The 14,999-nt window shown below is 36.5% G+C and overlaps 2 protein-coding genes across 4 annotated transcripts in view; one reads left to right on the forward strand and one right to left on the reverse strand.

The window, feature by feature from the left end:
• LOC149557818 (uncharacterized) overlaps positions 1-14,999 on the reverse strand; it is a 106,514-nt gene that overhangs the window by 52,751 nt on the left and 38,764 nt on the right. For all 3 annotated transcript variants that reach the window (XR_016364922.1, XM_089832302.1, XM_089832303.1), the window contains exon 7: positions 12,580-12,706. Coding sequence is in view for 2 of the 3 variants with exons in the window: in XM_089832302.1 (XP_089688428.1) it covers positions 12,580-12,706 (127 nt within the window). In the remaining variant the exon portion in view is untranslated. The remainder of the gene's footprint in view (positions 1-12,579; positions 12,707-14,999) is intronic.
• LOC149557819 (uncharacterized) lies at positions 230-1,243 on the forward strand. Its single transcript, XM_089786066.1, has 2 exons — positions 230-598; positions 753-1,243. The coding sequence occupies exons 1-2, from the start codon at positions 266-268 to the stop codon at positions 1,191-1,193; spliced, it is 774 nt and encodes a 257-aa protein (XP_089642192.1). The 5' UTR covers positions 230-265; the 3' UTR covers positions 1,194-1,243.

Here is a 14,999-nt window from a genome sequence, read left to right on the forward strand (position 1 = left end):
GGGGGAAGACAATGTTGTCCAAGTGGTGACAGATAATGCAGCTAATTATGTTGCTGCAGGTAAAATTTTAACTTCTAACTTTCTAAGATCTACTTCTAAAAAATTTGTTTTAGTTTTTTATTAGATTTTGAAAATTAAAAGTTTTTTAATACATCAAAAATTTTCATTGTTTACTAACTACTTTAAAATTGCTGCAAGAAAACTATTGATGGAGAGACACCCAAAAATCTTTTGGACTCCATGTGCGGCCCATTGCATCGACCTCATGTTAGAGGATATTGGCAAGCTTGTATGGATGAAATCATGTGTTACCAAGGCCAAAAATCTTTGTAAGTTCATCTATAATCATGTCTTGGTCCTCAGCACTATGAGGAAATACACGAAGGGAAAGGAGTTGGCTCGTCTTGGTATCACAGGATTTGCCTCTAACTTTATCACACTAAAATCCTTGCTGAGTTCAAGGTTAGAGTTGAGGTGTATGTTTGTTGGTCCAGAATGGAGTTCCTCCTCCTTTGCGAGCAGCCCTGCAAGGATAGATGCAACAAAATGCATTTATGATGATGATGATTTTTGGGAGCCATGTTCAAAGATTGTGGAGGTAATTTTAAATTTAAATTTTAAATTTTAAAAGCTTAAGTCTTAAAATTTTATAAATTAATTTGTCTCATACATATTTTTGTTTTATTTTCATTGTGCAACTTTGCAAAGTTTTATCATTCACTAAATTGGTTTTTTGTTTAATTGTTTTGTAGATCACCGAGCCCCTTGTAGCCCTCCTACGAGTTGTCGATGGCGAGAAGCCCTCTATGGGCTACATTTATGAAGGCATGGATAGGGTCAAGGAGACTATTAAGGCCAAATATGTAGGAGTTGAGGAAAACTATGGCCCTATTTGGGACATAATTGATAGGAGATGGCAAAATCAGCTTCATAAGCCCATCCACGCAGCAACCTATTACCTCAATCCGGCATACCATTTCTGTGATGATTTCAAGGCAGATGAGGAGGTTCTTAGTGGCCTATACATAGTGATATCGAAGATGTCCCCTAATCCCATAGATATATTGCTTGAGATGGATGCCTATAATAATGCATCAGGGCCCATTTTTTCAAGTCAAATTTGCAAAGAAGGTCGTACAAAATTGCAGCCAGGTAAAGATTGCAGCTTAAGCCTTATACAATCTAGTTTCTAAATTTCTAGCTTTAAACTTAAAGTTCAAATTTTGAAATGAGACTAATATTTTTTTGTTTTCCTTTTTTCAAAATTCAGATTGATGGTGGCAAATGTTTGGGCCTTCAACCAAAAACCTTCAACAAATCGCCATCCGCATTTTGAGCCAGCCAAGTAGCGCTTCTGGATGTGATCGCAACTGGAGCATGTTCGAGCACATCCACTCGAAGAGGCATAACAGGTTGTCTGTGCAGAAAATGAATAGTCTAGTCTTTGTGCACTACAACCTGCGCATTAGGATCAGGGAGATTTTGGATAGTGACACCTCTCCGATTACTCTAGAGGAGGTTGATCCAGAGTCTGATTGGATCACTAAGGCTACTGATCCTGTCTTTGATGATGAGGACCTACAGTGGCTTGACCAGGCAAATAGAGAGGGCCAGGCTGAGGCTGTGGCTATGGCAGCAGAGGACCAGAGAGCTCCAGTTGTTCCTAGTGGCACTTCACAGACATTCGCAGAGCCAGAGGCAGAGAGTACAGTTGATCCTAGAGGCACCTCATGAGCTGATGCTATGGCTACTGAGATATCCAGGACCTACCTTAGACGCCTTACTAAGAGGCATTTTATAGATCATACTGAGCCTGAGCTTGAGGTTGAGGCTGAGGTTGGGGATGAGGATGATGATGAGGATGACAATGAGGATGAGCCTGAGGATGAGGATCATGATGAGGACTCCAACTAGGAGCCATAGCTGTAGACTTATAGTCTTGTTTTAACATTTTGTTTAACAGTTTAACTTAATATATGATCAGTATTTGGAACATTTGAATTTGATGATGACTATTGAATCTTGATGTGTTGGATTTCATAATGCATAAATGATAATACATATACATTTTGATGGTTTGCATGGATTTATCTTAGTTTGACTTTATTACTAGTAATATAGTATTTACTTTTAGCAATTTACCTTTGTAAGTTTGTAACTTTGTAGTATTGTACTAATGTAATCGATGTTTGACTTTTAAGTTTTAAGTTTTTAACTTTACGTATGTGGCATGTGCATTATGATCAAATTATCTTCTATTTAATGATGTTATTGTGTCTTTACGCTTTATTCAATAATGGGTGCATGGAATGTTCTTTAAATCCTAAAAAATCCCAAATTTTTAATGTTTTTTCACTTTGCCGAGTCAACGCCGAGCCGGGTCACAAGTCAAAGCCGGGTCATGAGTCAAGTTACCCTTGCCGAGTCCGAGTCTCGTTACACTGCTTTAAACATGGGATATGTTGTTGCATGTTTTGCCACAATAGGCACTGTGTGATCTCGAACAGCATCCATGATTATTTTCATGGCCTTCTCATTATTCACGATACATAGAGTTTTCTCTGGATCATCTTCCCTTTCTTCTTTTACAAAAGAATCTAATTTGTTCTCTTTTAATAGCATCATTATAAGAAATTTCCAGAATTTGAAATTGTCAGCACTTGCAAGGTGGTGTTTGAATCTTAACATGTTTGTCATCTTGAAGAATAATGAGTGACTACAACTTAATGTGAAATCAATCTCTTAAACTTAATGAGATCTCTCCTTAACAAGGCTCTGATACCATGCAAAGTTCCTTACCAGATTTCAATATGAGGCTAACTGATGCACAACTTTGATTGCAGGTTTGAACACTAATGTCAATGAATTTGATTTGCTCCAAAATCTGTATATGTTAGTACAGAAATAATAGAGATAACAAAGATGTTCTTGAACTTGAGATGCTACGGATCCTTTGATATGCTTGCATTAATTGATCTTGATGCCTTGTTACGTCGGGCAGATCGAGTATATATGTTACATGGAGGGGTATAAGAGTGAATGAGCATGTCTCCAATGGAGACATGACCATTCATTGCCATACCTATTTAGTATTTGTTTATCATACCCAATATTAGTTAGACTTAACACAAGTGTAAGCATATATAGCAGATCATAATGAGCTTGATTTCTATGCAGCCTGATATGGTATGATAAACAAATGCTGAACAGGTAGAGACATAACCATTCACTGTCATACCTGTTCAGCATTTGTTTATCATACCCGATATTAGTTAAACTTAACACAAGTCTAAACATATATAATAGATCATAATGAACTCGATTCATATGAAGCCCGACATTTATATAGATCGATAATGATCTTTATCAAAGGAATCAGAATACGTTTCAATCGTGGTTGAGATATGATCTCAGATAATATATATATATGTCCGTCGGTTCAATTGTATGCAGAATTACATATACTGATATATCAGTATGTAAATCATAACAGTATAAGTATATATGTACGTATATAGATCTTTGATCACAGTCATTGTCAGACCGAAGCTACATGCTTTAACAAATACCGTGGACATGTATTCCTCCTCTCCAAACCCTGTTAGTCTTTCCTCAACTAGCAGTAGCGTGTATATGTTGATTTGAATACCATGGACGTCTATTAAAAATTTGGCAATGCAAGTTGAGGTCCTAGTAGCAAAAGACCATTGATATGATTAGCTACGCTGCTACAAGTTGAGGTAACTTTTTTATATTAGTATCGATTGTGATTAACATATCATTTCAATTGAATTTATGTAAATATATAATAAATCAAATATCATGTATTGGTAGTAATAGCCACTGGGATATGTTAGAAATTATCTAGAAAAGATAAGATAATATTAATGTCCATGGAAAACCAACAAGGTTTATGGGACTGAGCATACAAACAGAAGAGTCAATCAAAGTAGAAGCACCAAACGGTGGCAAAACAGAAACAAAAGCACTACACAAAATAAGAAAGAAAACAAGGTAAGGGACTAATGGTCCTTCCTTATCACAAATAAATCAGTAATAGAGGGGTAAACTTGTGAGCTCTCTATAGTTTTAGAATGTCATGTGGAGCCGTTGTATGATTGACAATGCCTGAAGAGACTAGTACAATGTCTAACCGATCTGGAATGAGAAGTACTGGAAAACCTTTTCAAACCCCGTGAGGGAGACAAGGGAGAGACAAAAAAAGTAATGAGCTGGTCTGAAGTATGCCCCTGAGGTATAAAAGACTGCAAGGTAGTCTCCCGAAGATAGGTGGCCTCCTGAAGATAAAGTGCAAGACACCGATAGTCAATATAACTGAAGAACATTGAAAGAGAACACTCTCTGAAAAGGCAATAGAATCTCCCTATGATCTCATAGTAAAGAGGACATCGAAATATGAAGTGGATCTCAGTCTCAACCTCTGCCAAAGTACATAACTGACAAACCCTATCAGCTCGATCCATAGGGTGATCAATCTAAGCCCTGAGGCAATGAGAACCCACTCTAAATGAGCCTAAAGAAAACTGCAAAGCATGGTTCCAGAGCCGATTGAGATAAGCGGGGCAAACAGTAATACCATCCTAAATCACAAGAAAATACTCAGCATTAAAGGCCATCCTAGGTCGCAAACCTCCTGGGGGATTACTCCAAGTAGTGGTAATGTATTGTATGTAAATATTCTGTCCGACATGCTTGTTCAATTCCTCACATGAGGGGAGAAGATGAGTAGGAGCATCAAGTGAAAACTGGTATGAAGGAAGACGATCAATATCAATACCAATCGAACTCAACAAAAAGCTAGCCTAGGCGTACCAACAACGAGGCCTAGTAGAGGTGTCAGATCTCAAAATCTCAACAGAAGAACAATATGCTAGATGAGAGTATCTATGTCGGTCAACACCCGACTCCATAAAACCACAAAGTCAATGAAGGAACCAAATCAATTCAAAAATGGCAACAAGTTTGAGAGGATGAGCTCCAAACTCAGCTAAAACAATGTTGTGAGGAGTGAGTCTATGACATCTTATGATACGCCATAGCATCAACGTCTGAACCCTCTCTATAAAAGCCCAATTTGAAGCAATAAGAGAAGGCCACCGAGCCATAGAATACAATCGGACGAACCAAGGAATCAAAAAGGACAACTTGGACGAAATATCCTGGAAATGATGCCTCGAGCACTATCTTTCCAGCAGAGCCAAAGAACTGATGCCCTTATTAACTTTGGACTAAATAGTTGGCCTCAAGCTAAAGCGCGGCCCTGAAAACTTCACACCAAGATACATATAAGAGAAAGTCATCTCAACCTCATGACCCTGAAAGAAGAAATGAAGATGAGAGGTCTTTAAACAGTTAAAGACCATAACTCGAGTCTTAGATAAATTGACCACAAGCTATTGTTGATCACAAAAAGAAGCCAAACCATCCAGAAGTCTTTGTAAGCTGTCGAGAGAAGAGGCTAAGAGAACCACATTGTCAACAAAAAAGATAATAGAGATCAAAACCTGATGTAAATAGCATCCATCCCCCAGTTGAGAGGAGTTCACAAGTAAATCCTCCAACTCATCAATATACAAACCAAACAAAGTAGGAGAAAGAGGACAACCTTGCTTAACCCCAATGGTGCTCTGAATCGGAACAGAAAAGCCCTCCGGAGTCATGAGCCTACCGGTTACCCTCTCGTAAAGCCTCATAATAGCAGTCTGCAATATATCTGAGATCCCAATCTCCTAAAGTCTCTGAAATAAGGCCAACCTAGGAAAAGAATCAAAAGCCTTACAGAAGTCCACAAAACAACAATAGACCTTCTGAGAGCGGTGCCTAGCCTCCTTAATGATAGCCCGCAGCATGAAGACATGATCCATAGTCTGATAATTTGCCTGAAAACCAACCTGCCCTTTAGCTCTACAGCCTCTTCTATCCAACTCACTAGATAACATGGTGTTCAGAGTAGTAGCATAAAGTTTGGCAAAAGTATGTCCGATCATAATAGTTCTATAGTTACCCAGATCAAAAGCAGGCCCAGAGTTGTGAATACGGTAAGCCACATGCCTAGACCAGGACTCAGGAAACCCAATGCAAATAACTCTATTAAAGAGTGTAGGAAGGTAAGATCCAAGAACCGAAGCACCAAGTTTGAAAAGTTTTGCCTAAAAGCCTTCTTCATCAGTTGCTCTGCTGCATCTCAAAGATCTGATGGCCTCCATAACACTGGAGTAGGAGAATAAATGGCAGTGGGAAGTGGAGTAGAGTGAAGAAGCGGCTGCCCAAGAATGTCATACAGCGTAATGATATGGGAGGTCAAAGAGTGGTAGTCGAGAGTGGAGGATGGGGGGGAGCAACGAGGGAAAAGGGTACGCCAAAAGATCTGGGGATTCTGAATAAACGTGGAGCAAAGGGTTCTACACTGAAAAGAGGTAAACAAATGCTTCTTGTGGCGAAGAAAACGGAGGTACGCGAGGCGCAAATGGGTGAAGGCAGGAGACTGAGTCTCAAAGGCAACACAAATAGAGCGATGGAAAGCTTTGCAATCGATATCAAACCATTTATTCATAGGGCAAGTATTCTGACACATCTAAATTCTTAATTCCCAGAAATGATTTCCTAAGTTTTTTTTTTTTTTTTTTTTGAGTTCACAATTTTTTTTTGTCCTTTAGATTTGTTTGTTGTTTGTAGATTCAAAGAATGGTTGCAAGTGCTTCTAGCACCAGAAACCCCCGCTTCAAAATAGATAGATGCTCCCTACTACGAAAATATGTGGAAATAATTTGACCAATGCTCTTGGAGGTTGTGTGTGGATTTGCAGCCATAACAAAGAGGAATTTAGTAGCTTTTATAGTACAGTGTAAACACATTTGTGTTTTATTCCTCAAAAAGGCATTAAATTCTATATAGTGGAGCCAAGAGTTGATGGAGTGCTACCTAAAACCTTCCTTCCAAACCATTTTGTGAACAAATATATTCAAGAACAAAAAAGAAAAGATAAAGCCGTCGGGAAAGAAAATTCTCATCCGTTGCAAAATGCTAGGAAAAAAGCAAAAACATATTTATGGCTTCAGCTAGTAATCCCAATAAACCACTCACAAAGGGCCATCCATTCTTGCGTTCTCCTCAAGAACCGGTTTCAAGTAAGAGAGCAGTGAGGCCCTTGGCCCTTGGAAACATCATTTCAAAATGAAGCTAGAGAAGTCATTGAGCAAGCCTCGACGAGATGCATTTATGTAAATGGATTATCATTTAATGTTGTTCGCTCAACGTTTTGGCAAAAAATGGTGAGAGCAATTAATGAGGTTCCAAATGGTTCAATAGCCCTAGTTATGAGAAGGTACGCACCACTTTGTTGAATAGAGAGATGGCCAATGTATAGGCTTCACTAAAGCCCATCAAGGATTCGTGGATCGAAACGGATGTGACAATAGTATTTAATGGAAGAAAAGATGAGAGAAATCATCCCTTGGTGAATGTTATTGCAATGTCCACAAAAAGTGCAATAATCTGAAAGTTGTCAATTGTGAAGGAGAGGTGAAGGACAGTCCTTTCATTTTAAACATTCTCATCCAAGCCATCAAGCAAGTTGGCCCTCAAAATGTTGTTCAGGTAGCAACTGACAATGCCAAGAATTGTGGGGCTGTCAGCTTATTGGTTGAGGAGCACTTTTAACACATTTTTTGGACACCTTGTGTTGTGCATTCACTCAATCTAGTGCTCCAAAAAATTGGCACAAAGATTGAATGAAATTTTAAAAATGTATAAAGAGGTGCAAGAGATCCATATGTTTGTCACGAACCACCATATGACACAAGTCATATTTAGACAATTCTCAAAATTGAAGGTTTTGAAGAGAAGTACAATTGTTTAAAATTTATAAATGTTTCAGAAATGAAGTCATGCTAGTTTAGTAAAATTTCTATTTTTTATAATTTAATTTTAATTTATTATTGTTCTAATCGTAAAATAGGTTGTCGAAACCCACTTTGTCTCCAACACTATTGTTTTGAAATGCCTTGTCAAGGTTAAAGAGGCTTTGTCTAGAATGGTAATCATTGGTAACTAGAGCATAAAGAGGAATAGGTCCAAGGTAGCTTCCATTAAATCATTGATACGAAATGACTCTTGGTGGGATCTTGTTGAGTACCTTTTGAAGTTCATTGAGCCTATATTGAGCATGATCCGTTACACTGACATGGATATGCCTTGCTTGGGGTGAGGTATATGATAGCATCGACTCCATGATAGAGGATACTAGAAATATCATAAAAGAGAGAGAGAGAGAGAGAGAGAGATCCTGCTGAAAAGTTCTTCAAGGAGCGATAGGTAATAATAGTAAAGAGATGGAACAAAATGACTACCCCTTTGCATCTACTTGTCTTTGCATTAAGACTCAGATTCTATAGCCAATCAATCTTTAGAAGGAGTACCACTAGAGTTGCCCCATACAAAGATCCTGTAAGTGCTCAAGGGTACAAGGTAGCCCTTCCAAGACTCTTTCCAGAGCACCTACAACCTGTAATGAGGTTTAAATTTATGAGTTTTGTAAGCACTGATGATTGTGGTCTTGAAGCTCTTGAAGACAAAAAAAATGTTGATGCTCATAAATGGTGGTCCTTCCATGGGCAAATGTACCAGCACCTACAACCATTGCCATCAAAATTTTATCACAAGTTCTTTAATCTTAAGGTTCTAATTTCTAAATTCTTGTTGATGAATATTGAATTTATATTGTTTAAAAATTAATTCAAAATTGTAAATCTTGATAAGTTGCTAGTTCATTATCATCTAAGAGGAGTTGGAGCAATCATCTAACAAGAGTTGTAGCACATACTCCATCCACTCAATAAAACCCAACCGACTAAACTCCATGAAGGAAGATAACTTAGACTTTGTGCATTCAAACATGCGGCTCACAATACAAAGAAAAAACTTACAAAAAAGTGGGAAGCAGAGCATTGGGATGTTGAACCAAAGTCTGCAAAGTTGGAAGCCCACTTTGATGCACTTGCAATTGATGATGGTGATCACGAGATACTTAGTGAAGTTTAAGTTGATCCTAAGATTGGGTTTGAGGCTGCTAGTACTGATGCTAGTGGCACTATTTGTTCTATTAATCTGCAACAGCATAATGATGATTATTTTTTATGATATTTGATCACGGATAACTAATTATAAATGTTGGCGTTATTGTCTTTGAACTGAAACATTGAAATGGTGGCGTATTTTGACACTGTAATGTCATTCAAACTAAATTGTTAATATATGTGGTGGTGTATTTTGCGAAGTTGTTTTGATATTAGCATAGTGGTGTATGAACTTATTTGCTACAGCATAATTTTTACATATATAAATAGATAAATAAATTTAAGAAAAAAAATCTTCTACGAAAGAACCCAAAATGTACCTAAACCCAACCCAACAAAAAAATTGAGCGAATTTGGAACCCGCATCCATACCTGAATCCAAACTGGCAACTTAGGTTACAATTCTAATTATATTGTTCACATTGCAAGGCAATGTAAAGTAAGATATGTAAAACGGGAAGAAATGTGAACAAGTCATAACAAGGAGTCTTGACTTCAAAGTTTCTATAAAGTATAAGAAAGAAACAAAGACAATGAAGAAGAAGAAAAAAGGAAATCAGAAAATTTGAAAAAGGTATGATTGTGCAGGTTGCATTTCATGCTAAAAGGCAAAATCTATGGATGGTTGATAGTGTTTGATCTAATCACATGACTAGTGATAAGAGTAAGTTAATCAAATTTAACAAATGGAATGGTATTTCGGTGAAATTTGGAGATAATTCTTCGGTCAAGATTCCTGGTAAAGAAAATTTGAGCAAAAATAAGACATCAGAAAAGCATTACGTTTGGTATTTAGAAGGATTAAAACATAATTTACTTGGTGGTAGCCAGTGTGAAACAATTGCAACAATATGATTTTTAATGCTCAAAGGTGTGAGAGCAGAAAATTTAAAATCAAGAATGTTAATTGCTGAAGGAAGGAGGGCTAAAAGTAATGTTACGATCTCAAAGAAATAAAATGAAAAAATCGGTTCTTTTGGGCAAGTTGATGAGAGTTGGCTTTACCACAAATGATTAGGACATTGTTAAGTTTGAAAAATCTTATCAAAGTAAGTTCTATGAATTCTGTGAGACATATGCCTAAGACAAGCCTCTCCTGATTTGGAAATTTTTCTAGAAATCTGTTTTTTTCCTGATTACTTCCATTAAAATCTTTACTTTTTGCAGTCTGTTTCAAGGCATCGTGCTCTTCAGCAACAAATTTGGAAGGTTTGCAACCTTTCCCTCAAAATTGTGGCGGTTCTCAGTATGTCTCTGGCTATAGGGATAGACAACTTTATTACCCAATGTCAGATTGGATGACTTCTTGGCCATTAACATTTTGCAGATCCAAGGAGAGTATTGACAGTTGTAGAATGTTTCGAAGAATTTGTGACCAGAAGACAGCAGTTAGACAATGATCATTAAGGGAGTGTAACAGAATATTATAATGTTTCTTTACTGGTCATCTTAGTTAATCTTTAGTTTATTAGGTAGTTTCTATTTTTGTCTTTAGTTCGCGATTGTTTCTTTTAGAAACATCATCTTTGTAAATCTATATACGGAGCCTTCATCTCCTCTGTTTAAAAACAACAGCAACAACATTGATTTACCACAACAATAGATTTCTCAAAAAAATGACGGGTGACATTTTTAAAAGATAACTCTGAAGCATTTGAAATGTTCAAAAATCTCAGTGTATGCTTAAAAAGGAATGAGGCCTAAAACTCAAACCTCTTAGTTCTGATAGAGATAAAGAATTTACCTCCAAGGAGAGTATTGACAATTGTAGAATGTTTCGAAGAATTTGTGACCAAAAGACAGCAGTTAGACAATGACCATTAAGGGAGTGTAACAGAATATTATAATGTTTCTTTACTGGTCATCTTAGTTAATCTTTAGTTTATTAGGTAGTTTCTATTTTTGTCTTTAGTTCGCGGTTGTTTCTTTTAGAAACATCATCTTTGTAAATCTATATAAGGAGCTTTCATCTCCTCTGTTTAAAAACAACAGCAACAACATTGATTTACTGCAACAATAGATTTCTCAAAAAAATGACGGGTGACATTTTTAAAAGATAATTCTGAAGCATTTGAAATGTTCAAAAATCTTAGTGTATGCTTAAAAAGGAATGAGGCCTAAAACTCAAACCTCTTAGTTCTGATAGAGATGAAGAATTTACCTCTAATAAATTTGACAAATCCTGTGAGAAGCATGGAATAAAAAGACACTATTCTGCAGCAAGAATTCCACAGCAAAACGGTCTACTGGAGAGAGAAAATAGGGCAGCCAAAGAAATGGCAAGGGTTTTGCTTAAGGAGGGCAAGATATTTGATATGTTTTGGGTTGATGTAGTACATACAGCAGTATGTACCCTTAATAGAGTTAAACTTAACGCCAAATAGTGATAAAACTCCTTATAAATTGTGGTATGGCAGACATTTTATCAAAAGCAATGAAGATGGATTGGGCAGTTTCGAATCATGATGAAAGATTTCTTGGATACCCCACTCACAAAGCCTATAAGTGCTATAACAAAAGACTGAAGAAGGTTGTAGAAAGTCTAAATATAAAGATTGATAAGCTTATGCAGAAAAGTAATACAGAAGAACCTGAATCAGAATTAGTTGATGGAGAAGAATTTGAAGTTCATTTAATACAGAAAGCATTATAATAACTTTTCACTGAAATTCATTATTTTTTAATGAATATCAAAATTTCCTGAGTTTTGACTGAGTTTTTCATTAAGTCTGAGTCCAAGTAAATAATTGGTTTGCTAAGTTCGTGCTGAATCAGAATCTCACCAGCATAGGTTAATGTTCTACTGAGTGATGTTTTGAGCTGGAAAATTAAGACAAATTGGTTGAGATCCATATCATTGATTCTTTCGAGGGGTGATTAACTCCAAGGAATAAGCATCTTTCCAATGAAGTTAAGTGATGGTCTTCATCAGTGTTAAACTTACTGCTTCTTGATTGATAACATTGTTTGGTTTGTCTATAGGTGTTAGCTTAGCCAGGATTCATGTCTTGCATTTATCTGCTTTGCGCAGCATCAAGGTGGCCAATCTGTGACGTGTATGATCATTTAGCTCCTATTAAGAGATTTGGGATGTCAGATAAATTGTTTTGTGGATACCAATATTCATAACAATTTTGCATTATAGATTAAAGGCTATAATATACCAAAACATATAAATTCATGAAATGTTACAATAATATGTGGCATATGACAAGGATGAAAGATCAATACACTTCTAGAGGTTATGATGTGCAACTTTTAAGGCCAACCAACCAATATAATTATAACTAATATAATCTTATCCTAGCTTTATAAATTTCAGTACACAACATCTTCAATCCATACAGCATGCAATCAATTTGTCAAAATTTACACTTTTATTTCTAATATATAACTATATTCAGTTTTCTGTCACTGAGATGGAAACCAGAAAAACACAATATCAACACTAGCTTTTGCTAAAAGTAAATGACTCCAAACTTACTTGTTGGCGCATTTCTTCAACTGAGAGAAGGCCCAGCATTCCACGATCTCTACAAGCCTGCCTAAGTTCAGCTTCAGAAAGAGACTCAACCCCCTCACTTTGGATCATTCTATCATCTTCCTTGATCCTAAACATAGAAACAATCAAATGAGTATCCGTGCAACTTTTTTCTCGTAACTGGATTTTAACACCCAAGGATATCATAAAACTAGAAAAATAAATGGATGGCATTTATGTGAAATCAAGAAAAAATGCATGCCAAGGATTGTTTATAGATCCAGCCCCTGAAATTCAATATCAAGAAATACAATATGGCAAATCATATGTGCCAGATCCAAAATGAAAGAAGGAATCTATTAAACAATCCCTGTTAATAGTTTCATACAGGCCTGGTATAAAAACCTTAAAACTTAAGATGCTAACGGCCTGCTCTGGGTGGGATCAGCAAATTCATCAATATGGATAGTCAACATTGCTACCCAGTCAAATTAATTCAAGATTTTTAACCATCCTTTGTCGTAGTTCTTATACAATGAACTACTCTATCAACACCTGTCAAAAAAATGCAACGAGAAGAGATGCTAAAAGGTACATGCTTAGATGATAATAAATATATATTTGCTAAAGCAAGAGGAAATGTATTGGAGAAAAGGATGCCTTGCCATATGGGTCACAAAAGTGGATCCCAAGACAGGTTTCTTCACTAAATAATGTTAACATACAGTGTCCCAGCTACATTAACCAGAGCTGGACAATTCAAAATAAGGAGAAGAGGCTCATTAAATTATAGAATATATTCCAAAATTCTGCTTGGAGGAGGTCAATGAAAGCTTCTTCGGGCTATTTTCTTTACAAGTCCTAAGAGATATTTCCAAATTTGCAGAAAAATAATCAGAGTCAACAGATGTCCTTCTATTTCTACCAAGTGCATTGCAGTAGGCCATACAAATAGTGCACTTCTACGCAAGGCAGTGAAGGAGTCAAGGCACAGCAAACAGATGCTACATGCACTGAAGTCAAACATGTTGACCCTCATATAGCAAAAAGGAGCCTCGACCGTTGAAGATCCTAAGCTATTTCACTTTGAAATAATAACACAATAATATTTCACAAGTCATGTCAGTATGAAATTGTGTCAGAAAAATACTATCAGTTCTCTCAAACTTAATATCAGCAACCCCACCTTTTTTATTACAGAGAACACATATATGTGACAGCATTATTGCTGCCCAGGAAATCATTCATTGAGCAACAAACTGGGCAATCACAAAAGCCTTTCAATCAGTGTAGCTAAAAGCCTCTCTTTAAAGTCCTACAAACAAAGTGGACCACGATAGTCTTAAAAGACCATCTTTGTAAAGGTCACAAGTTAATTAGGTAAGGCTTTCTCTTGTCAGTGAACTGCACCAGTGAGATCGTCTCTCACCACACCTTTCATTCTTCTAGCAGAAGTTTTCTTGTCACTCCATCTGTGTAACATACAATCATATGACAGTGAAAGCCACCTCAAACAAAAGTTGTTTGGATTTTCTGCCGCACCATATTTAAAATGTTTTTTTAGCTTTCAATTTGCAGGATATATTTTGTTTCTCTCAACTAAAATATCAAGTGAAAATAGTATACCCAAGAAGCTGCTTTGTACCTTTGAAGAAGCCTCAAAACAACAAGTCAACACTGACAATTTCTGAATTCTTTTCACAGTCAGCCCCTCAAAGTAACCACACCGTCCCCATCTCCATTTGTTAAAGTGGAGGTAAATATGTGACAAAATTATTGCTTCCCAGATAGTTTAATGAACACCAAAAACAGCCAAGCATTTTGACTCATCTGTGTAAGTCAAAAATTCATGATTGATATAATTGGGAGTTTCCTTTTGCTCTTTATAGATTTGGAGTTCAACTGGAAAATTGTCAAATGGGATAGCTGGTGTATGAAGCCAGATCCTTCTTGATAAGGTCAATGATTAATTAGTCATATTCTTCTCCCACGAACTCCACTAGAGAGATCCTATCTTCCCATACCCATTCATTCTTCTTTATATACAATAAAATTGTTTAATTACATGGTAGTGGAAGCAATTTCATCTTTCAGATGCCAAGAGAATCATATAGTTAAGATAATAAGAAGCTGTATTGTACGTCCAAGAAACCTCTGGTCAACATTTAAAACTGATTTGGCCATGAAGCTAGCCTGGATACTCCATGTTTCTCCCCTTACCTTGTTGCTGAACAGTGAAGGTAAAATACATAACTGTGAATGAGAGTGTACATATTAGTGATTGGCAACAAGATCAACTCTATGGATGAACATCTGAGATGGACTACACCCTTTGAGCTTAGAATTGATGATGGCACAATGGTTTCCTTTCAGAAAAATAAAGAAATGATTATTATATTACTAAAGCACTCTATAGAGAAAAA

Source organism: Cupressus sempervirens, chromosome 5, assembly GCF_028749045.1.
Source record: "Cupressus sempervirens isolate cs-2001-9-10 chromosome 5, ASM2874904v1, whole genome shotgun sequence".
In the NCBI taxonomy this organism is placed as follows: Eukaryota; Viridiplantae; Streptophyta; class Pinopsida; order Cupressales; family Cupressaceae; genus Cupressus; species Cupressus sempervirens.